This window comes from Hipposideros armiger, unplaced genomic scaffold (assembly GCF_001890085.2).
Source record: "Hipposideros armiger isolate ML-2016 unplaced genomic scaffold, ASM189008v1 scaffold_633, whole genome shotgun sequence".
In the NCBI taxonomy this organism is placed as follows: Eukaryota; Metazoa; Chordata; class Mammalia; order Chiroptera; family Hipposideridae; genus Hipposideros; species Hipposideros armiger.
Window position 1 is genome coordinate 535,669 of NW_017731983.1, and position 23,200 is coordinate 558,868.

At 55.1% G+C, this 23,200-nt stretch overlaps 1 protein-coding gene across 1 annotated transcript in view; it reads left to right on the top strand.

Moving 5' to 3' along the window:
- MYH9 (myosin heavy chain 9) overlaps positions 1–17,065 on the top strand; it is a 90,683-nt gene extending 73,618 nt beyond the window's left edge. The window contains exons 23-41 of the mRNA XM_019625553.1: positions 36–173; positions 1,205–1,328; positions 3,307–3,478; positions 4,366–4,578; positions 4,971–5,115; positions 6,411–6,617; positions 6,842–6,946; positions 7,227–7,379; positions 8,407–8,655; positions 9,703–9,915; positions 10,036–10,248; positions 10,537–10,698; positions 11,768–11,896; positions 12,818–12,906; positions 13,017–13,140; positions 13,409–13,617; positions 14,200–14,308; positions 14,399–14,571; positions 15,518–17,065. Of these exons, the coding sequence (XP_019481098.1) occupies positions 36–173; positions 1,205–1,328; positions 3,307–3,478; positions 4,366–4,578; positions 4,971–5,115; positions 6,411–6,617; positions 6,842–6,946; positions 7,227–7,379; positions 8,407–8,655; positions 9,703–9,915; positions 10,036–10,248; positions 10,537–10,698; positions 11,768–11,896; positions 12,818–12,906; positions 13,017–13,140; positions 13,409–13,617; positions 14,200–14,308; positions 14,399–14,571; positions 15,518–15,635 (3,045 nt within the window). The 3' untranslated portion in view covers positions 15,636–17,065. The remainder of the gene's footprint in view (positions 1–35; positions 174–1,204; positions 1,329–3,306; positions 3,479–4,365; positions 4,579–4,970; positions 5,116–6,410; positions 6,618–6,841; positions 6,947–7,226; positions 7,380–8,406; positions 8,656–9,702; positions 9,916–10,035; positions 10,249–10,536; positions 10,699–11,767; positions 11,897–12,817; positions 12,907–13,016; positions 13,141–13,408; positions 13,618–14,199; positions 14,309–14,398; positions 14,572–15,517) is intronic.
- Positions 17,066–23,200: the final 6,135 nt, after the last annotated feature.

A 23,200-nucleotide genomic window follows, 5' to 3' on the forward strand; every position in this document is an offset into this window, starting at 1 on the left:
CCGCGCCCCTCATGGTCTCTCCATCTTGGTGGCAGGAACTAGAGGAGCAGCTGGAGGAGGAGGAGAGTGCCCGCCAGAAGCTGCAGCTGGAGAAGGTGACCACCGAGGCCAAACTGAAGAAGCTGGAGGAAGACCAGATCATCCTGGAAGACCAGAACTGCAAACTGGCCAAGGTGAGGCCCTCGGCGTGTCGACTGGGGGCTGTGGAGAGTGGGCCAGGCCCCAGGCTCACGGCCACGCCTTCCCACCCCTCCTGACTGCAGCCCTGTGGCTTCTGCTCCGTAGCGGCTTCCTCTTCCTGGGTGTCTCGTGGTCTCTGATTTGAGGGGACGTTTCTCATAATTGAGTGGGGCCCAACGGAAAGGTTTGACATTTCTCCTGAGTAAAAGCTCTTTACAAGCTTTTGAGACCCAAGACCCGGTAGAGCTGAACCATCTGTGTGGCATTGTGCATCAGTCACCGCTGGGGTTTGAGCACCTTGGTGGCTTGGTACTGAGGTGTTGGTGCCTCTCCTTTAGCTGTCTCCAAGGTAGTGGCGGTTTCTCCTGAGAACCATGTTGGGACCCTGTCAGCTAAGTGAGCAGATCAAAGCTGGGCATTGTGTTTGAAGGGCAGGCTCAGAACACCATCCTTGATCCCGAGGGTAGGGGGTTGGGATTGAAGTGGCAGGATGTCCGCCTGGAAACTGTAACTCGGGGAGGGAGCCGCGTACACGGAGTGATGGCGCGTATTTATTATGGAGTGGTCACTATTGTGGGGGGTCCCTACTGAGATGAGGGCTCTAGTGGTGACCACACAACGTAGACAGTGAGGAGAGCTGCCTGGAGCACTTCGGGGGCATGAGGGGGTGGGGGAGGTCACAGCCCACTGGGTGGATGAGACGGGGCATGGAGAAAGTGGTGCTGTCATGCCTGAATCCCTCACCAACACTAGCTGTTACCTGGAAACCTTTCTTACCTGAGCCCAAAGGGGTAACGCAGGTCCAGAGGGCTTGGGTACCCATATTTATACAACAGGGAAGCTTATCCAGGGAGCTAGCGACCTTTCAAAGTGACCCCTTTGATCCAGGAAGTCCTACTGAATCAAGTGTTTAAGGCCTTGTCCCTCCATTCAATCCTAAATTTCTGCGTGAGTCATACTTGAAAGAGAGCTGAAGTGTCTGCTCGACTAACCGACGCTCTGACCGCCCTCCCCACACCCCCAGGAGAAGAAGCTGTTGGAAGACAGAATAGCTGAGTTCACCACCAACCTCACGGAAGAGGAGGAGAAATCAAAGAGCCTTGCCAAGCTCAAGAACAAACACGAGGCCATGATCACCGACCTGGAGGGTAAGAGGGTGACGGGCAGGAGCTGTCTGACCCGGGAGTCCGAGGCGTCCACTGCTCAGGGCCAGCCTGGGTCTCCCTGTCAGGAGCGGGAGCCCCGGGCAGGTTTCACGCTCACTGTGCATGGGCGAGGCTCAGTCAGCAGCAGCCAGCTACTGCCCTCGGACCTAGGGTTCAGCATCCGGTCCCCATGGGACTCTGGGCCGCCAGGCACCGGCGCTGAGTGGCTGGGGCGGAAGGTTCCCCCAAGTGAAGAGCCTTCAAAATATACCTCTGGCTTTTCTCTGCCGTCATGCACCATACGGCTCACAAGCTTTTGAGACTTCCTAAGAGGTTCTAGGTTGACCCCCAGCTCTGCCACTTACTAGCTGTGTCATCTTGTACCTTTTACTTCATCTCCATGAGCTTTGGTTTCTCTTACCTGTAAGGGGACACAGTGAAAGGGTATTTGTGAGGATTAAACTATGTAATGCGTGTGGGTACACAGCGTATACTGGAAAATGCTAGACCGGTATTTTGAGAGGTCATTGCTTGACTTGGGGCATGGTGACAGATCAGTCTTCCTCCCCCTGTGCCGTGGGGATCGGTGATGGTGAGGAGGACAGGGTAGATGCACAGGTGTGTGGCTGTCTGTGGACCCCTCACCCCTGCCCCTTGAGAGGAGTGGACAGAGTGGGGATAGGGGATGTCCCGGAGCTCTGAGCACATGCCAGAAACCACTGCCCCCTCTGTGGAGACGCAGGGACCCCCGTGTGTCTAGGGCAGTTGTTGATGCCCAGTGGACGTCGGGCTGAAATGATGCAGGCTGACCGCCAGGGAGATTTTCCCAGCTTGGTTTCATGACCCTGCTGGGCCCCTCACATTTGTGGAGGATGAGGTGAGTCAGGTAGACTAGGAGAATAGAGGTCCTGACAGAGAGATCTCCTACAGACGTGCTCCCTCCCTGGGCATAGACTGAAAGCCTCGGTCACCTGGGAGGTCTAGGAGTGGCACGCCCCCTGACTGGCACGCATGAATTCTGACACTAGCAAGAGTTAATGGAGATATAGAATGATCAAAACTCTCTCTCTCTCTCTCTCTCTCTCTCTCTTTCTCTCTCTCTCTCTTTGCTGGTGGGAGTATAAACCATGTAGACTAGGCTTTGGCAACCATCTGGCTTCGCCTGCTGGGGTTGCAGCTTTGGGTGCCTCCAACCCAGTGCTCTCATCCCACCTCCAGTGGGAGTCACGGGTGAGACTGCAGCCTGGTTCATGACAGGACGCAACGAGCACAACCCAAATGCCCGTCAGCTGTAGAGAGAAGCTGAAGATAAGTTGTGGTGTAGCCACATACAGGAATACCAGACAGCAGCCCAAAGGGGTCAATTGCGGTGACACTGAAGTTGCTAAATCTCAGGATCATATTGAGTGACAAAAGCAAGACAAGGAATGAAAGTCACTGGCCCTTACTGAGCGCTTACTGGGCCAGGCCCTGCTCTGAGTGCTTTCAGATACTAACTCATGTGAGGCTCACCACCACCTAATAAATGGGTTGCCTTTTGTCCTTGTGGTTCAGATGAGGCATAGAAAGGGTAAGGAGATGACCTAAGTGTCGTCGTAACAGGAATCGTACCAGCCCATTGGGCCCTGACCCCAAAATACCGACTGCATGTAAGTTCATATGCAAAACTACACATTTTTTTTTAGGGAGACAGGCATATAGTATAGCCTTAAAGGACAACGAGGGAATTATGAACACAGACTTCCTGAGTGGTTCCGCTGGTGGGGGAAGGTCAGCAGGTGGGGAGACAGGACCTGGCAGCTCACAGCGGGTGATGCTCTTTCCCTTCATCCAGGAGTTGGTACGCGTGTCTGTAGAGGGAGCCTTTAAACGTCACGTTTTATAATAAATACGCAGCATTTGTGTAAGAATCAAAAACAAGGACAGCAAAGTCTGTGACCACTGAGCGCTCTGTTGCCTTCTCCCCGTCTGCCCTTCTCAGAACGCCTCCGGAGAGAGGAGAAGCAGCGGCAGGAGCTGGAGAAAACCCGCCGGAAGCTGGAAGGAGACTCCACGGACCTCAACGACCAGATCGCCGAGCTCCAGGCTCAGATCGCCGAGCTCAAGATGCAGCTGGCCAAGAAGGAGGAGGAGCTCCAGGCTGCCCTGGCCAGGTGAGGGCCAAGCATCAGCCAGGTGGCTGGTGCCATGGTTCGTGGTGCATCAGCGAGTTGTGAGCATTCGCTCTGCTGTTGTCTTAGAAGTCATTTCACAGCAAAACCTTGCCTGCCCTCTGAAAGCACAGCCTAAGGCTTCTTTGCCATTTGTTTGTTTATAATCCCCAGAAAGTCATCCCCAATATCACCCAACCATAAAAATCCTTTCTTTTTGTTTTTTATTTTATTGGCTACAGGCATGGTTTTTTTTGCTGTTTTGTTTTTCCTTCCTTTTTTTAATTTTTTTATTGGGGAATTGGGGGGATGGGAACAGTGCTGGGGTTTCCTTCCTTTTTTAGTAGACTATTTCTTAGAGTAGTTTTAGGTTCACAGCAAAACGGAGCAGAGTATGGGGAGTTCCAATAAACCTCCCCCTCACCCCCCACAGCCTCCCCCACTATCAGCACCCTGCACCAGAGCGGTACATTTGTTGCAGCTGAGGAACTATATTGATACATCATCACCCCAAATCTGTGACACATTTGTATTTTTATTTTGTTGCAGTGTTCACTACCGTAGCACTTTATTTCCTTTATGTTTGTTGCAGTCTTCATGGACTGTACCACTTTGTTTCCTTTTTGTTTAACATTTGAGCTTTTTATGTTTAGAGCACTGAATTTTAATTTGGAAAGGGAGATGCTTCCTGTATGAGGTCTGCCAATCGTCTAGGCGGCACTGCCCTTCAACCTGTGCGCCTCAGATGTATTTGCTGAGTGAAGCTTCTAGGGGCCATGACTGTGACTGCCAGAAGTGGCTTTGGCTGCACCTCTCTAGAAGCTTTTCTGCGAACACTGCTCCTTGAAGGTGAGTTGGCCTCATCCTGATGTTGTTGGTTTCTTGGGCAGAGTGGAGGAAGAAGCCGCCCAGAAGAACATGGCCCTCAAGAAGATCCGCGAGCTGGAATCTCAGATCTCTGAACTCCAGGAAGACCTGGAGTCTGAGCGTGCTTCTCGGAATAAAGCCGAGAAGCAGAAGCGGGACCTCGGGGAAGAGCTGGAGGCTCTGAAAACGGAGTTGGAGGACACCCTGGATTCTACAGCGGCCCAGCAGGAGCTCAGGTGTGCCGCGGGGCCAGCTGGCTGAGTCAGGGGAAAGGAGGCCACGGCCTGGAAAGGGCAGGTCCCAGGCATCTGCACCCCCACCATGGCCGTATTATCATGTACCAGAGGGCATGGACGCCGAAGGGTCCTCGGCATCTTCTCTCTGCCGAGTAGAAGATCTATTGAAGAACCTGGCTTGGGTGAGACAGGATGGGCTTTAAGCCTGAAAGAGCACAAGCCTCTACTAAGTGGCTCTTCAAGCCTGGGCTGTAGGATGGACAGCCGAGGAGGGAGGGCCATCGGCAGAAACACTGCCGGGGCGGCCAGCGCCTCTCTGCAGGCAGGGAAGAGCCCCAGGGCAGCATCACTGCAGGGTCCCTGGCCTCCATTCTGAGGGCGTTTCTCTCCAGGTCCAAACGTGAACAGGAAGTGAACATCCTGAAGAAGACCCTCGAGGACGAGGCCAAGACCCACGAGGCCCAGATCCAGGAGATGAGGCAGAAGCACTCACAGGCTGTGGAGGAGCTGGCTGAACAGCTGGAGCAGACAAAGCGGGTGTGTGGGCTTCCCCCAGAACCGGCTCTGTGACTGCGGGTGGGGGCCGTGCTGCTTTCAGGAGAGGGGCCCGCCTGGAGACCAGCTGCCTGTTCCGCTGAGCAGAGCGGCTCCAGCACCAGGCTGCCTGGATCAGAGCCCAGCTCCAGCCCTTAGCAGCTGGGCAAAAACGTACCTCTATGCCTCGGTTTCCCCATCTATAAAGGAGGCTAATGATAGGTCTGTCTTACACGTTTATATGAGAGTTGATGACATGTAAAGCACTTAGATAGGAAGGGCTCAGTAAGTTCAAGTACACTTATTATTCTGTTCAACAACCTGCCAGACCAGAAAGCTTCAAAGAATTAGAGTGACCCTGAAACTGAGTTTCAGAGGGCCTTAGGGTCCCTTTTGGAAGCCTGGTTCCTCTCCAGAACAGCCCCAACAAATGGTCAGCTGGAGTCTTCCTGGGAAAACTGGGGATTTTGATCCCAGCTGGTTTCTCTACCAGACAGCTGATGGCTGGGCGCTTCCTTAACAGGACAAGTCCTGCCTCTTGTGGCACCCAACTCACAGCCACTCTTGGTGGCAGCCCCAGAGGGCAAAGGCTCTTCCGTGTGGCAACTTATAAAATACTTTTAGAAACAATCCTTGCCCATCTGTCTCCCTTTAACTTCCACCTGGTTCTGCGCAGGATGAACCCTTTCTTTATCCCTTTGCTGTTTTTACCCAACATGCCTTTGCATTCACGCAGGGTCCGGTTTACCCTTACACTTACTTGCCTATGACCCTGTGGCCAGCTCGGTGCAGACTAGAATGGGACGGTCCCCTTTATTCCCTAAACTCCACTTTACTCTTTTGGAAGAACGTTACATTATTACTTTTGAATACCAAATTTCAAAGAGGCTTTACTGGTTGTCTAACTATGAGTAATTACAATTTTCCTTATCCTAGAATATTAGGACTAGAATAAAAACATCAGCAATGACGTTTTGCATTTGAACGTTCCCTCTACCCATGAGGCAGGCTGGGCAGGGACTGTTGTAGAGGTTGGGAAGCTGAGGCCTTCAGGGGTGAGGACATGTGCTGGGTGTCACGTACCCGTTGAGTGATGAGTGTAGATCAGGCGCGAGCTTTCCGAGTCCAGGGCTCTTGCTAGCACATCCTCGTCCCCTGAACACGCACAACATTGTTTTTGCTGCAGAGGCAGCAGTTTCTGGATCTAGACCCGGTGGTTCTCCCAGGGATGACGAACGACCAGCCTCATGTCAGGGCATGAGTGCCCCTTTTCACGCCTTCGCTTCCATCCCTGCCAGGTCAAATCCAACCTTGAGAAGGCCAAGCAGACCCTGGAGAATGAGCGAGGGGAGCTGGTCAACGAGGTGAAGGCCCTGCTGCAGGGCAAAGGGGACTCCGAGCACAAGCGGAAGAAAGTGGAGGCCCAGCTACAGGAGCTGCAGGTGAAATTCAACGAGGGAGAGCGAGTGCGCACGGAGCTGGCCGACAAGGTCACCAAGCTGCAGGTGAGGCCTCCGCCGGGACCCGGGCCTGAGCAGCGGGCCCTTCACAGCTTTTCCTCAGTCGTGGCCCAGATCTGCAGGGCTCCTCTCTCGCTTCAAACTGGCTCCTCAGAAGGCTTCTGGGCACAGCCTGTGACTCGGGTCTAGCTTTGCCTCAAAGCGCCGAGGTGGGGCCAGAGCATTCACGGTCGAGCTCATGCGCCTCTGTCTCTCCCATCCCTGTGCAGGTCGAGCTGGACAACGTGACAGGTCTTCTCACCCAGTCTGACAGCAAGTCCAGCAAGCTCACCAAGGACTTCTCCACTCTGGAGTCCCAGCTGCAGGACACGCAGGTAAGGGCGGCTGGGGTCCCTGCAGCTGGACCTTTCCTGGGAGGACTCTGTGCCCACACAGTATCAGCTGCCACACCTCTGGGTTTTTGGTCCCAGAGCTCCTCTAATGTCCCACCCTCTCCTGCACTCACGGGGTCTCGGTCCTGCCACTCACCACCAGGTCTTTACCAGCTGTCCCCTGAATCAGAGGGACCAGCTGTTCCCTCCCGCCAAGGGTGTGGGGGACCGCGAGGCTCTGATGCCACATTCCTGAGCCTTGGACCCCTCGTTCTCGGTGTAGGAGCTGCTGCAGGAGGAGAACCGGCAGAAGCTGAGCCTGAGCACCAAGCTGAAGCAGATGGAAGACGAGAAGAACTCCTTCAAGGAGCAGCTGGAGGAGGAAGAGGAGGCCAAACGGAACCTGGAGAAGCAGATCGCCACCCTCCACGCCCAGGTTTGGACTGGCTCCCCCACGAGACGCCCCGCGTCCTGGTGGCTCCGGCAAATGGAGCCCACTGGGTGCCCTCCCTCACTGGGGCTCCAGTCCTTTCCAGCCCAGGGCTCTTAGCCTGGAGTCCCCAGGTAGAATTCAGGGATCCATGAACTTGGAGGGAGGACACAGAACATCTTTATTTTCGCCAGTCTCTAGCTGACATCTAGCAATTTCCTTCCTTAAGAATGTTGGCAACAAGCCATGACAGTCGCAGTGCTTGTAGCCTTGTTCCCTAGAAACCACCGGTCACCATGTCCCAGCCATGGCAGTGCTTTGGGAATGTCATTAGGAGGCTGCTGTTTGATGTGCTAATAAAGAAGCACATGGGTTACTGATCCACAGTTTTAAAAAATACTTGACAATTTTTCTATACTGGCTTTCCTGGTAATCCTATAGATTTTGTTTTGTGCATATCAGAAGGTTATTATGAGAAGGAGTCCGTGGTCTGCTCTAGACTGTCAGTGGATCCGTGGCCAAAAAGAGATCAAGAGCCCTGTTCTAGGTTCTGTCTGGGGACTTAAATGCACCAGGCCAGAGGTCTGCCCCAAGTCAGGATGGGCTCAGTCAGCTCTGTGGTCTGGGTGGGAGTGGGCAACGTGTGCGCGTCACGGCAGGAGGGGCTGTGGGATGAAGCCTCTAGCAGACACATTCCCCAGAGGGCACTGGCCCTGCTGCCTGGGACGAGGTGACTGGAGGGTGCTCCCCTCTCTGGGCCTCGGTCTTTGTAAACGAGAGGCTTGGTGTCGGTCACGATGGAGAGGCCCTCCCAAGCTGACCGGTGGCGTCGGCCTTCTGGGCTCCATGCACTAGGCAGACACCCTCTGCAGACACTCCGTTTTTCTCGCCCCAGTGGAGGAAGGAAGGCTCCGTAGCTGAGTTGGCTCCCTGGCCTTCTGTTTCTAGGTTAGCCCCCAGCTGTCCCAGGCACAGGTGTGTTACCTGAACAGGTACCTTCTTGGGTGTCTCCTTACTCCTTGCTCCTGCCCAGGTGACCGACATGAAGAAGAAGATGGAGGACGGCGTGGGGTGCCTGGAGACGACTGAGGAAGCCAAGAGGAAGCTCCAGAAAGACCTGGAGGGGCTGAGCCAGCGCCACGAGGAGAAGGTGGCCGCCTACGACAAGCTGGAGAAGACCAAGACGCGGCTGCAGCAGGAGCTGGACGACCTGCTCGTGGACCTGGACCACCAGCGGCAGAGTGTCTCCAACCTGGAGAAGAAGCAGAAGAAGTTTGACCAGGTGTGTGCCGTCAGCTGCCCGGTCCTCTCCTTTCCTCTTCTGCAAACACCACAGCCTCAGGCCAAGGCCGCTGACAGCCAGCGAGCCCTGGGGTCCCAGCATTCCCTTGCTCGGAGGAGGCCCCGCTCGGTTTCCGGTGTGTTGACGGGTCTGGCAAGGCAGTGCTCCAGCATCTGCCACAGGAACGGCTTTCCCCTTTCTGGTTTTTTATTACTTAGAGTTTTTATTCCTGTGTTCATGTCTCTCCCTCTGAGGCAGCTTACAGAGGCATCGACGGTGGGCTGGGATAGAAAAGTAGAATAAATCAGGGCTCGGCACACCGGCCCCGCTGCCCGTTGGTGTGGATGAAGGTGTATTGGGCTCAGCCATGGTCCTTCCTTCGCTGTCACCTTTGGCTGTTTTCATGCTGCCAGAGCAGAATTGATGAGTTGCTACCTAGACACGGCCTGCAAAGTCTACAGCATTTACTATCTGGCCGTTTGAGAAATAGGTCCATGGAATAAATGATGGATTGGGGCAAAGGGAATGGGAAGGTGGGAACATAAGACCTAGTGAGGGTGGGTCCACTCAGAGAATGGAAACCAGGGGACTTAAACTCACACCCTTAAAGGCGGCCACAGATGGGCTTTGGGCTTCCAAGCAGCCAGAGTCACATTCTTTTCAAGGTAAACGCCAACCAAATTGTTCAGGAGAACCAGAGCCTTGCTTGTGGGTTCTCACGGAATGGGCGCTGTGTGGAATAAAGAATCCTTATTAAGTGATAAAAATGAGAGGCTTGAAAACGTGGTTGCAGAGGTGATCTCTACCCTTGTCCAGTTATGAGGACACACACTGAACGGCACATGTCACCCTTGGAACCAGCTGGGTCCTCCGGGCCGCGGCCTTGTGCTTGGTCCTCTTGGTCCCCCTCCCCTCAGACCCAGCATCTGGGGACCTTCATTGCTCAGGGAGTCAGGATCCAGATGCGTTGGCTGCCTGAGGTCAGCAGGCTCTGAGCTGTTTCTGGAGCCTGTGGCTCAAGCCTCGGGGCACCCACCTTTCTCTTAGCTCCTGGCTGAAGAGAAGACCATCTCCGCCAAGTATGCGGAAGAGCGTGACCGGGCTGAGGCAGAGGCCCGTGAGAAGGAGACCAAGGCGCTGTCACTGGCCCGGGCCCTGGAGGAGGCCATGGAGCAGAAGGCAGAGCTGGAGCGGCTCAACAAGCAGTTCCGCACGGAGATGGAGGACCTCATGAGCTCCAAGGATGACGTGGGCAAGAGTGTGAGTACCGGGCAGAGCCTGGGGGGACAGCACAGGATTAGCGGGTGAGCGGACACCGAGGCCGGGACCTCGGGGACCTGTCGTCCCTCTGCTCCTGACTCGGGTTTCTGCGGGCGGCAGGTCCACGAGCTGGAGAAGTCCAAGCGGGCCCTGGAGCAGCAGGTGGAGGAGATGAAGACGCAGCTCGAGGAGCTGGAGGACGAGCTGCAGGCCACCGAGGACGCCAAGCTGCGGCTGGAGGTGAACCTGCAGGCCATGAAGGCCCAGTTCGAGCGGGACCTGCAGGGCCGGGATGAGCAGAGCGAAGAGAAGAAGAAGCAGCTGGTCCGACAGGTGAGTGCGGCCCTCCCGCTGCCCCCGGGCAGACACGGGCGAGGACCCTGATCTCTGGCAGGCTTCCGTCCTCCTTTTTTTCTACCTGGGTTGTAGAAGCCTCCGTGACCATTCCTTCCATGCCTTTACACTTCAGTCCTCTGTCCTGTAGGGTTTTTACAGTCAGGATTTCTCACTGGCCTCTGGAGGCCCCATGGATCCCATAGGACTGAGCCAAGCCCACCTGGGCTCAGCTGGAGGACAGTCCATGTGTGGGTCCAGCCGCCTGAGCTGTGGCATCTCCCTCAGGTGCGGGAGATGGAGGCAGAGCTGGAGGACGAGAGGAAGCAGCGCTCAGTGGCAGTGGCCGCTCGGAAGAAGCTGGAGATGGACCTGAAGGACCTGGAGGCCCACATCGACTCGGCCAATAAGAACCGAGACGAAGCCATCAAACAGCTGCGGAAGCTGCAGGTGAGGTCAGGCCGGACCCAACCGGATCTGGCCACATTGGTGGGGCTGGGACACTGGTGGGGTGGCCAGTGACTGCTGGCAATTGCCTCCTTGCCCTCTCTTGTCTTGGGTGCCCTTAGCCGCATCTCATAGATGGCAAATCAGAGGCCCAGAGGCTGAGCGGAAAAAAAGTAGTCTGAAAGCACACTTGCAAAAAGATCAGTGCCTTTGAACACATTAAACAAAGACAGGCCTAAACCTAGCTGTGCAATGGAGTTAGGAAAGATAGTCATTTAGTGGCAGATTTCCAGAACACACTCCCAGTCCAGCCTAATGGCTGATGACGGAAGGTTGGAGCTGGTGCTTCAAAGGGGCAGAGACATGACTTGGGAAGTTTTCACCTCACCAGTAATGAAAAAACAGCAAAACCAGCTCTGAGATGCCACATCGCACCCAGCAAAACTGGTGGCAACAAGAGTAAATTCCAACATCTGCAGTTGGCAAGGTCATAGGGCACAGATGCCCTGATGCTGGTGGCCGTTCTCCCAGTACCATCTGGCTGAGTCCAACAAGAGTCTCACCCTTTGACACGGGGAATCCCAGTTTGGGATTTTTCTGCAAAGGAAAAAAAACGCTACTTGACAAAGATGTTTAGGATTGAAACAAGTGGCGGGAGAATAACAAAGGAAACGTGTCCTGCTGTGTAGTCGGGGCTGACCTGGCACAGTACCGGTGTCGGGAATGGAGCGGGAGCCCCGGATTCGAGTCAACAGGGAGCTGAGGAAAGGAAAGTACAAAACACGCAGCGGGGGCTGATACGTACTCGGTGACCGACACCGCCAAGAGAATGCATTGTAGATCCCAACGGTCAAAAACGGGTAAAACTGGTGTAGGATAAAGAGACATTTTTGTCTTTGGTTGCTGTTTGGCCCTTTTAAGGAAGCTGGTCGACTATGGCATTGGGTGAAAAGCAGCCACAAGCTCCTGCTGGTGCGCGTCCCTGTGAGGGGCGGGAGGGCAGATGGTGGGGCAGGCGGGGCCTGGGTGGCCAGCGGGGTGGTGGTGCCAAGCGTGTCCTCCCCGCCCCCAGGCCCAGATGAAGGACTACATGCGTGAGCTGGACGACACGCGCGCCTCCCGTGAGGAGATCCTGGCCCAGGCCAAGGAGAACGAGAAGAAGCTGAAGAGCATGGAGGCCGAGATGATCCAGCTGCAGGAGGTGGGCGGGGCCGCGGGGCTCCAGGGAGGCTGCCCTCCGGCCAGCAGGTGGCAGCGCAGAGCCTCCACCGGGCCCGCCTGAGCCACCCGGGGAAGGGCAGACAACAGGAATGAGTTGGAGGTGGTTTTTATAAAAGAATTCCCTGCAGGGTTTCATTAAGGAGCGAGGCTCCTGGTGTGATTAAAATGAGTGTGTGAATTAAATTGTCACCATTTGGGGCCGGCTTCCTGGCATGAAATGAGGCTTTGTGGTAATCACCACCTCCTGCTGTGAACTGCCTCCTGGTGAGGAGGGACCTTTCCCAGGACAAGTGCACAGCGTCCCCTTGGCCGCCTTGTCTGTCAGACACGAGGCACATGTGGAAGCCTTCCAGGGTCTGCTCCTAGCTGGGCCAGCCATCCAGGCACGTTCTGTCGCTCCTCCTGACTGGCTGTGCTCTCCTGCCCGGGCTTGGATGTGATGCATGGTCACATGTGGATGTCTGTCCAGGCCACCTCACCCTGGGGGTGAAGCCCCTGTCCTCCACCTGGCTTTCAGAGACCTCACGCCCTCGTCCTCACTCATCTCTAGCTCATCCCTCCTGACGTCTGGTCTACCTGGGACGCAGAGGGACCAGCTTGCCCTGTTAGGCTAGGACAGTTTCTTATTTATCTCTACATCTCTGGCCAGGCCTAGATCCTAGCACTTAGATGTGGGGGCTTTGTAAACATGAGGTGCCTAAGCTATGACCTCAGAGGGAGGAATCAGCCCATTGAGCCAGAGGAGCTCATGCGAAAGGGCTTCATGGAAGAGGCAGGCCCAGGAAGGGGTTAGAGGCGAGGGCTTGGGGAGGGTGGCAGTGCAGAGGACCAGGAACGGAAGAGCGGGGCTTCCAGGGCTGCGGGCTTTCCCAGCGGGTCACACGGTGAGTTCTCCTGGCAGGAACTGGCAGCTGCTGAGCGTGCCAAGCGCCAGGCCCAGCAGGAGCGGGACGAGTTGGCTGACGAGATTGCCAACAGCAGCGGCAAAGGGTGAGTGAGGCATGGGCTGGCACCTTCAGCTCCGTGAAAGCAGGTGTTGGGGTGAGGGGCACCCCACCTCTGGGACAGGCCCCTTCTCACTCCTCCCTGGCCTCACCCAGAGCCCTGGCATTGGAGGAAAAGCGGCGCCTGGAGGCCCGCATTGCCCAGCTGGAGGAGGAGCTGGAGGAGGAACAGGGCAACACAGAGCTGGTGAACGACAGGCTGAAGAAGGCCAACCTGCAGGTGGGTGGGTTCGGCCGCTGGGGCACCCCCTCTGCTGCAGGCTCGGGACGCAGGGCCTGAGCGCCTCCGCAGCAGCACCAGCTACTCCCTGGTTGCGTAGGGGAGGATGCCCTGGCACCTTCCTATGGGTAGTGCCTTGTTTCTGGGAGGGCCTAGAGGTTGGGTCCCGGTGCCTGGTTTTGTAGGGGCTCCATGGTCCGGCTGCCCCACCTCTGTTGCCATCTGGGCCCCTGGCATTCCTCTTGGTCACCAGCCCTTCTTCCCATAGATCGACCAGATCAACACCGACCTGAACCTGGAACGCAGCCACGCCCAGAAGAACGAGAATGCGCGGCAGCAGCTGGAGCGCCAGAACAAGGAGCTCAAGGTCAAGCTGCAGGAGATGGAGGGCACGGTCAAGTCCAAGTACAAGGCTTCCATCGCTGCCCTAGAGGCCAAGATCGCACAGCTGGAGGAGCAGCTAGACAACGAGACCAAGTAGGTGCCCCTCGCTCGTCACCTGGAGCGATCCGCAGGCCCCTCTGCGGTCGTGTCCGAGTCCGGTCAGGAACCAGCTTCCTGTCCCGAGTCCCAGGATGGGGGCATCCTGACTGGCTGTCCTTCATTTCACTGGCGCCTTATAGAGGTCACTTAGCAGCCCACTCCCCGTCTCTGAAATTGGGGGTTTTGGTGACGGTGTCCAAGGGCTACATCAGAGAGAGGTGGGGGTTCCTCTCTACCTGGGCAGATAATCTATGGGCTCAGCAGGACTGAGACCACTTTGGAGGTGATGGGGGTCACACTGGGCCCCAAATCTCAATTTTCCCTTTTCCTAGCTGTATATGTGCTCTTTTGAGATGTGTCATTTCCCTTCCCTGAGCCCCTCTTTTCCTGTCTGAAATGGGGCTGGTCACATGGCTCCCAGAAGAGACAGAGCTCATGGTAGGGTCTGTCTACCCCGGCATCAAAGTCCCCGGTGGGTAAAATGCCAGCGAAGCCCCGGGCATGGCTGGCCCAGCCTGTGGCTTGTCGGACTCTGAAGGAGGCTGACCCCTGAGCTGCCGTGTGTGTGCCTCGCAGGGAGCGCCAGGCAGCCAGCAAGCAGGTGCGTCGGGCCGAGAAGAAGCTGAAGGATGTGCTGCTGCAGGTGGATGATGAGCGCAGGAGCGCGGAGCAGTTCAAGGACCAGGTGAGTGTGCGGGCGGAGCCACGGGGCCCCAGGGGCCGCGGGGGCCCCCTCGCCCAGAGCCCCTAACCAGGGCCCCTCGGATCTCCGCAGGCCGACAAGGCGTCCACCCGCCTGAAGCAGCTCAAGCGGCAGCTGGAGGAGGCAGAAGAGGAGGCCCAGCGGGCCAACGCCTCCCGCCGGAAACTGCAGCGCGAACTGGAGGACGCCACCGAAACCGCCGACGCCATGAACCGTGAGGTCAGCTCCCTCAAGAACAAGCTCAGGTGAGCCCTGCCCCCGCCGCCCCTTCCCACAGGGATTTCTCTGGGAACAGGTGGTTTGTCTCAAAAAGCCCCTCAGGAAACTGAGCTCCTGTGAAGTCGATTACCTTTCTCAGGTAGCGGCCAGTGAGCAGGGAGCTTGATGACAAGAAAGTACCCCTCAGGGAGCCGCTGCCCCTCGGGGGTCTTCTTACCTCCAGGACTTGGCCAGGCCTTCGAAATACAGTGAGCAGTAGGGAATTTACTCCAGCCAACCCAAAAAGCCTGTTCACGCGGCGGCTCCAGGCTGATGAGAACACCTCCACGCTGGGGGTTTCCAAGTGGAAGGTGCTGAGGAAGCCTGAAGGTCCCCGGCCCCAAACCTGTGCCTAGTGAACTTTGGGGGAGCTGCTGACATCTTAGGATACCCGTGGGGGAGAGACAGGGTTTTGTTGCATTTCTCAAGGACAAGATAACACTTAACAAGTATTGAATGGCTGAGGCAGAGATTCTTTGTCTCCAAAATTCTCATTTCTTACCTGCTTTTCATGGCAATCCTTTCTTAAAGCCTGACATCAACAAGAGCAGACGTTCTAGCCAGGGCATAATCTCAGTTTTCTTACGAGTGATGGGAAGAAGGTGCAGAATCCATCGTCCATGTGTCCCTGGGTTTCACCTGTTTTGTGCTGAGTCTGAGCGCAGGGTGGCAGTTGCAGAGGCGGCTCCGTCTATTCTTCGCCTGTCCCCTTTTCCTCCGTTCCCACTTCCTGGTGGCTTTCCTAGTGTGCTGGGTTAAAGCGGAAGCTGTGATCACCTGCTCTGAGAGCCGGTCTGTCACCTGGAGGCCCTGCCTGGCTTCTCCCCGAGGGATGTTAGGTGCCCAGCTTCCCTTGAGAGACCGCGTTGGGATGTGTGAGCTGCTCCAGCGCCGTGCTGGCCGGCCCTCTGACCCTGTGCCTCTGCCCCCCAGGCGTGGGGACCTGCCGTTTGTCGTGCCCCGCCGAATGGCCCGGAAAGGCACTGGCGAATGCTCGGACGACGAGGTGGATGGCAAAGCCGACGCGGCTGAGCCCAAAGCTGCCGAATAACGTCCTCCTGCTGCTGCCTGAGCCGGAGGGACAGACCGACTGACCACCAGATGTCTCCACGTCCCCTCGCCCACACTCCCATGGCACCCCTCACTTTTTTGGGACTCCTGTGACCATGACCCCTCCCCCACCAGGCTAGGCGACCTCAGGCCTGCTCCTCCCCTGCCCCCCAGGCTTTGTTGAGAGCCTGCGGTTTCCTCTGCTGCCGCCCCTACCCCGCTCCTCTTCCCCCCAGAATCTGATACCAAAGAGTCAGGGTCCTGGGCCCCCCCGCCCCAGCTCAGGAACAGAGTGACCTGCAGGGTCCTTGGCCCTCTCTTGCCGGAAAGCACCAAATGGTGAGGCAAGAAGGACGCCCCCGGGGATGGGCAAGAGAGTTTTCTAGGAATCTATTTTTCTGCAGACGAAGGAGTTTTGATAGCCTCACACCCCAGCAGAGTCGTCACCTTCTCCGCCTCGGCCACCAGCTCTTCCCCAGCCCCCTCTTGCTGTTGGCAATCACACGCGGTGACCTCACACCCTCTGCCCCACCGGCCCCCCTCCCGGAGGCTCTGGGTGGTCTGGCAAGAGCGAGCCCAGGGAGGCCACCTCTGTGCAGGGCACAGAGTGCTGGGGGTGGGGGAGGGGAGCTGCCACCCACCCCCGCTGGGCAGCACCACTGGCCCCTTCCTGAGTCTGACACTTCTCAAGTGCAATGATGACCCCGTTCCCTCCTTGACCGAGGGCAGCCTGCCCTGCCATGGCCAGGCTGGTAGGCCCAGCAGGCAGGGCCTAGGGGCCACGCAGAAGACGCCAGCAGTGGCTTCTCCCAACACTCTTGGGGACCAAATTATTTAATGGTTAAGGGACTCGTCCCAAGTCTGACAGCCAGAGCTTCAGAAAGGGCCACTGGCTCTATCGCCCGGCCTTGAACCTGCTCTAGGACTGGGGCCCGAGGGCAGCGTCTCTGCACCGTTGATTCAGTAGAGTTTTAAAATCTGCACAGATCTTTTTGAAAGAAGACAAAAAGGTTTTCCTTTTCCCCCGTCTTGTAATAAATGATAAAATTCCCAGTCTTGATCACTGCCTTTCCTTTGGAACCGTGTTTAGAAGAGAGCAGCGTGTCCTACACTGGTCTACACCGGCTGCTGAGTTTACCTGTCTTCCTGTTTTGTATATGCTGCATTTAGATTTCCTTATGGCAAATAAGGCATTTTTTTTTTAAAGGAAACAAACTCAACAAATCATGAAGATATGTAAAAGCTACATATGCCTAAACAGCTCCGAATTCAGGTCCCAGTTGCTGTCACAAAGGAGTGAATGGAACTCCCACCCCACCCTTTTTTATATAATAAAGTGCCTTAGCATGTGTTGCAGCTGTCACCACTGCAGTGAGCTGGTTTACAGATGTTTCCACTGAGCGTCACAATAAAGAGTACCATGTGCTATGAGCCATGTGTGGTGCTGTGTGTCTGCCGGAGACGGTGGCCTGGGAGGGACTGTGCTTTGTTTCTGCAGCAGGCACCTGCTGTGTGCGTCTTCTGGAAGCTTCCAGCAGTGTGGCACAGCATGGCTGGGGCACAGGCTGGGGGAGGGGGGGTTCAAAAGGGAAGAGAAAGGCAGGCTGGGCCAGGTTTAAGGATGCTGAGAGCGTCACAGGTGAACATGGTTGATTATAGACTGAGCGCCTGCTCTGGTTGACACTGAGCTGGCACAGGATAGAGACACAAGGCCCAGGCACTGACTTCCGGGGCCCCTTAGTCATCAGCCGGTGCGGAGCCTGCCCTCAGAGGGTCGTCCTGCAAGGAGGAATGAGGGAGGTGGTGAGTAGGCCTGTGGGTACGGGAGCAGGACTGGCAAAGCTTTTGTTCATTCATTCATTCATTCATTCATTCATTCAACAAGGCTGAACATAAACCAGATAGATCCCTTGCCACCCCGGGGGACACCAGGGCACTGAGGGAAGACAAGTCCCTGCAGCTGCACTGGGAGGGAAGGGAGGAAAGGCTTTCCTTAGAGAGGGGCTGTGGCGCCACTACACACCAGGTGTGGACTCAAGCAGCAACCCCTGGGCCCCTGCTTGGCCAGCACGGCTGCTAAGGGAAGCTGTGTGCTTATGGACAGGACACTCTTCAGGCCTGCACACCGACCTGTCCAGCCTCTGAGCAGGGGCACTTAGTCCCTGAGAAGGGGCAGCAGGCGATGGAGTGAGAAGTAGGTGGGGCTGGGCACTGGGAATGGGGGGTCACCCCTTTCCACTGAGTAACACTGGGGCTCGCAGGCTGTGACATTAGTCCACACTCCTGTCACGTCACACGCTCCTGGGTTGGGTTCCAGCTTCGCCGCTTTATCACATCCTTGAACAAGGGGTGCTGAAGATTTCTGATCCATCTCTAGTCAACAGGCAGGATTCACGGAAGAAAATTGCATTTTTTGAACACTTGAGGGTTTTCAGGATTTCTCTTCCTCTGTGGATGTGGCCGGTCCAGGAAACAAAACGAAACAATCAGATCAGCCCAGCTCACCCCATCAGAACCTTAGTTTTATCTTTTTTTTTTTTTTTTAAAGATTTTATTGGGGAATCGGGGGATGAGAACAGCGTTGGGGAATTGGGGGAAGGGGAACAGACAAGTTGCTGTCCTTTTGTTCTTCAGTCTAGTTGTGGAGGACGTTGCTTCTCTGGCCCAAGTTGGCACCATCATTGCGCTCTTCCCGGGCGAGGCAGATCAGTCGCCGGCTTCTGGACGGCCGCTCACTGCGGCTGCTGGCCGCTCACGCTGGCTGCTGGCTACACACGGTAGCCCATGGCAACCCACTGCCACAGGGGCTGCAGCCTACGCCGTCGCAGGCGACTCACAGCAGCCCAGCTCCAGGTTGAGCTGTTGTTCAGCATCTTTGCTGTGGACGGCAGTGTCACTGGCCCTCATATGTGGGATCCGAACCGGGGCCCTCTGGCATCCCAAGCCAGTTCTTAACCATCGCGCCACTTGGCCGGCCCAGTTTTATCTTTTTTGAAAGAGGAATAATAAATGTTTTCTCACAGGGCTGTTGTCACATGTACAATTATGTGTGTGAAGATCTCAGAGTGCAAAACTCTCAGTTGTTTTTTCCCACAAACTTTGGGCTTTTTAAAAAAAGATTTATATTGGAGAATTGGGGGGCTGAGCAGTGTTGGGGAATGGGAACATTGTGTTTTTCCAGGACCCATCAGCTCCAAGTCAAGTTGTCCTTCAATCTTAGTTGTGGAGACCGCAAGCTCAGCTCTAAGTCCAGTCACCGCTTTCAATCTAGTTGTGAGGGTGGAGGTGGGGGGTGGGGGTGCGTAGTCCACCATCCTATGCGGGAGTCGAACTGGCAACCTTGTTGAACACTAAGCAATTGGGTCGCCTGTTGGCAGTTGTGGCTGCTCAGCTCAAGGTGCCGTGTTCAATCTTAGTTGCAGGGGGGTGCAGTACACCACCCCATATGGGTGTTGAACCCGCAACTTTGCTGCTAAGATCACGCGCCCTCAGCAGCTCAGCAGCAGCTCAGCTTGGGCACAGCTCACTGGCCCATGTGGGAATCGAACCGGTGACCCTATTGCTCAGAGCTCATACTCTTAACTGAGCGACTCAGCTGACCCCAAAGTTTGGGCTTTTTAAGAATTTGTTTAAAATTTTAAAAACTGTGATAAGATACGTAACAAAATTTACCAGCTTAACCATTTATAAGTGTACAGTCAGGGACATTCAGTTCATTCACGTTAATGTGGAATTATCCAGCCACCCATCCGCCGAACTCTGATTGCAAAACTGGAACTCGGTCCCCATAAGACAGCTCCCCACTCCCCTCCTCTCAGCCCCTGACAGCCACCCTCCTGCTTTCTGTCTCTATGAACCTGACTATTCTAGCTACCTCATATAAGTGGAATCATCCAGAATTGGTCTTCTTGCCACTGGATTATTATGTCCTCAAGGTTCATCCACGTGGTAGCATGTGTCAGAATTCCCTGTTTCATGTGAATGGTATCCGGTGTGTGTATATATAACAGTTTCCTTGTCCATTCATCCACTGATGGACGCTTAGGGTGCTTTCACATTTTGGCTCTCATCAGTAATCCTGCTGGGAACACGGCTGTACAGATACCTCCTCCAGACCCTGCGTTCAGTGCTTTTGAGAATACACCCAGAAGTGAAACTGCTGAATCATGGTCATTCTGTATTTGATTTTTTGAGGAACTGCCATGCTGTTTTCCACAGTGTCATATTTCTAAGGCCATACTTGAGCACAACAGGACGCCAGACAAGAATCTCCTGGGTCTCCTGACTGCCTGGGGGAGAGAGGTAGTCCTCCCCGCACCCCCATGCCTGAGAGCTGTCTGGGGGCGTGGCTCTCACAGTCCCCTCCTCACCCCTACCCGACACTCCTCACCCCTCCTGGTTTGGGCCCCGCTGGACTCGAGGCTGCTTCCTCTCTCTGGGCTGAAGCTTATGAGCAGCATCCTTAGTCCTTAGCAGAGAGCCTTTCAACTTAAAATCATCAATCTGGATAAATTACTCAATTACCTGTTTTAAATTGGAATCCAAAATCTGCTAACTCTGAAAATGTGTCCAAATCTCTTAACCATTATATAGTCATTAAAATTAGTATTTGCCTGGACCTCAACATAAAAACCTTAAGATATGGGTTTGACTTTATTTGTCATCTTTATACTTAGTCCTCACCCTTCCTCAATTTGACAATTGTTACTCAGGGCCCGATTTTATGACCCGCAGAAAGGCACATAGGATTGTCCACTGGATGATGCTGACAGCCTGTAGTGAGTGGCCGGGACCCGTGGCCACTTCCCCTGAGGTCACCAGGTGCTGTCAGCGTGAAGCGCAGTGCCCAGGGCTCTGCAGCCTGAGACGCCTGTCTCTGCTGCCACTCTGGTGACTGCACAGGTCCCCTTAGTTACGTGCTCACTTTGAAGCTCCCTACCCACTCCCACCGTCCCTGTAACAAGGGCCAGCAACAGGGAGGTGGGTCCCTGTATGAACACAAAGCTCATACTGTCCAGCTGTCTGAGCCAAGCACACCTCCCCAGGGGTTGGAGAGACTGGGTGGGGCTGGGAGGCTGGCTGTGTGCCTCTGGCTGGTGACACCTCCAGTCTCCACCAGGTGATGCTGGTGGCACATGCCAGACACCTTTCTAAGGCATTTTGGGGTTCCTTTCCCACTGAGTTGGGAGCGCCTTCAGGGTGGGCGGAAATGGCTTATTGACAGAAGGCTTTGGCTGAGACCCCCGACTCTGGAGCTATAGTCATTGTAGGGGGTCCTTCTTGTGCTGTTGGAGGTCAAGTTGAGCCCATTTAATAGTCACAAGGTCTTTTGGGTCTCTAAATGGGGCTCATGTCCCTGGAGTCAAGATGCCTCGTTCTCGCCTCAGTTTGATGTAGCCCCATCCTGGTCACTTCACCGTGACACTGGACATTGAATCGATTTGTGTCCGTCTGGAGTCACTCAGCGTTCTCATCAGAGGAGCCTTAGGTACTCTCTAAACAGGGACTAGCCTGCGTGTGTGCTGGCAGTGTGTTTGTGTTAGGTAGACGTTAGAAAATGGAGGAGGAGGAGGCGTGGGAGAGGGCCCATAGTGCCTACAGAAAAAGCCCATAACTAGCTTTGATTAACTGCCTCCACCACGCATCTGTTTTTGCAACAACGGATGACAAGAGGTGGTCTGGAGCAAGACAAGGATATGAACGAACAGACCCCCACCCATCCTAGGGGTCACACCCTCCAGTGGAAGACCATGCACCACCTTTTTCTGCCAAATCTATATGTAACTCCCTCACCCCACCCAGCAAAGTCTAAGTCCTCAGGACAAGGGGACCAGGGGCCGATGCCTCTCTCGCTCACCTCAGCAAGGCTCTTCCCTGTCTCAGTCTCTTCCCTGAGAACATATCACTAACAAACCCTGCTTGCGTACTAATCAGTTTGCTGATCTTTGATTGTTCACTGCGTTTGCAAGAAGAAGAGAGCCTCCCACACGAGAGCCTCCCACACATTTGTGTGATCATGAGCTTATCAGAAGTGGAGCCTTTGCTTTCACTTTTGGGTCCCAGATATATATGGGCCTGGTGTGTCTGGTCATCGTGCAGACACACAGCAAGTGACTGCATCTGCAGAGCTGAGAACAACTGTGTCTTGATCCAAATCAGCCAGAGGAAGACTCCTTGGTAAGAGGGGGTGGATAGGAGCCCCCAGTCATCTTCTCATCCTCACAACAATCCTCTAGGAAGAGGGATATTCTCCCAATTTTATAGACGCAGGAAACTGCAGCTCAGAGAGGTTGGGCAAGGGGCCCGAGGGCCCCCATTAAGCAGTGGCAGAGCCAGGCTCTAACCCAGGTTTGTCTGACTGGTTCCTCCCTCCCACTGGGGCCCTAAACAGTGGAGGGGGAGGGAACCTCTACATGGCTTAGCTCAGGTTCGGGGCTACCTGAGACAGGAGCCGGTGGCCCCAGAAGGAACGTGGGTGTTGGGGTGATTTGGAGGAAGCTGACAGGTGGAGGTGGGCAGGTGAGGTCAGAGCCTCTGCTGCTTGTGGCCTGGCTGCCTTGAGGCTGTCTCCAGGGGGCTGCTGCTGAGGCTGAGGGGGACAAGGGATTTCTCTTGAGGTTGGAGGAATCAAGAGACTGTTTTACCCACCCTGTGTCTGAGTGGCAGGCCCTGTGGGAAACCAAGGCCCTGAGAGGGGAGTGACTTGCCCCAGGTGCCATGATAGGAGACACGCAGGAAGGTGGCCGGGTTTAGCGTCCCTGCCCTCCCTGGCCCTTAGTTCAGGACTGTGTGGTGTGGGTGTGTGGGATGGCAGGGTGGGAGGAGGGGTGGTGCGGGATGGAGAAGCAAAAGGTGGTCTCCTGTCCTGATTCAGAAAGATGGCCCAGTGGTAGGGACTGAGAAGGGCACATCACAGGACATTTGCTGCTTGATCCCAGCCTCGTCATCTTAAATAAACACCAAACTGTAGTTGTGAGTGCAATTGCAGGAGTGTGGCTTACATCTGTGTGTGCACCCAGACAGAGACACGCCTGGATACATCTGAATTATTAAAACCGCGTTTCTCCCCTTAAATACCAGTGTTGGAAAGTGTTGGCCTCCACTCTGCCCTCCAAGAGCTGTGTGACGCTGGGCAAGTGAAGACCCTTGGAACTATTTGCTCCTTCCTCTTACCCATCTTTTAAAAATTGGTTTCAGTCTTTTCATGTCGATTTGTAGACTTGGGTACTGTGGCTACTCGGACACCTTTGTCACAGGACGTGCTGCCCGCGGTAGCTCCTGGCGGCTCCGTGAACTCTGACTTGGTTTATGGCGCTCTTTGCAGTATTTCATTTTAAGAGGTCAAATCAATCCAACTTTTCCTTTATGGCTTCTAGGATTTGTGTCTTGATTAGAAATATTTCGTCAGCTCAACATTTGTGTTATCATTTGTTCTATTCTGTTTCTTGTTTGTTTGTTTTTCATGTTCACAGTTGGATCCCTTAGGGATTGATGGATAAATTTTGGTTATTTCCTCTCCTCCCCCCCTCCTCCTTTTCGTCCCCCTCCTACCTAATGCAGGACATA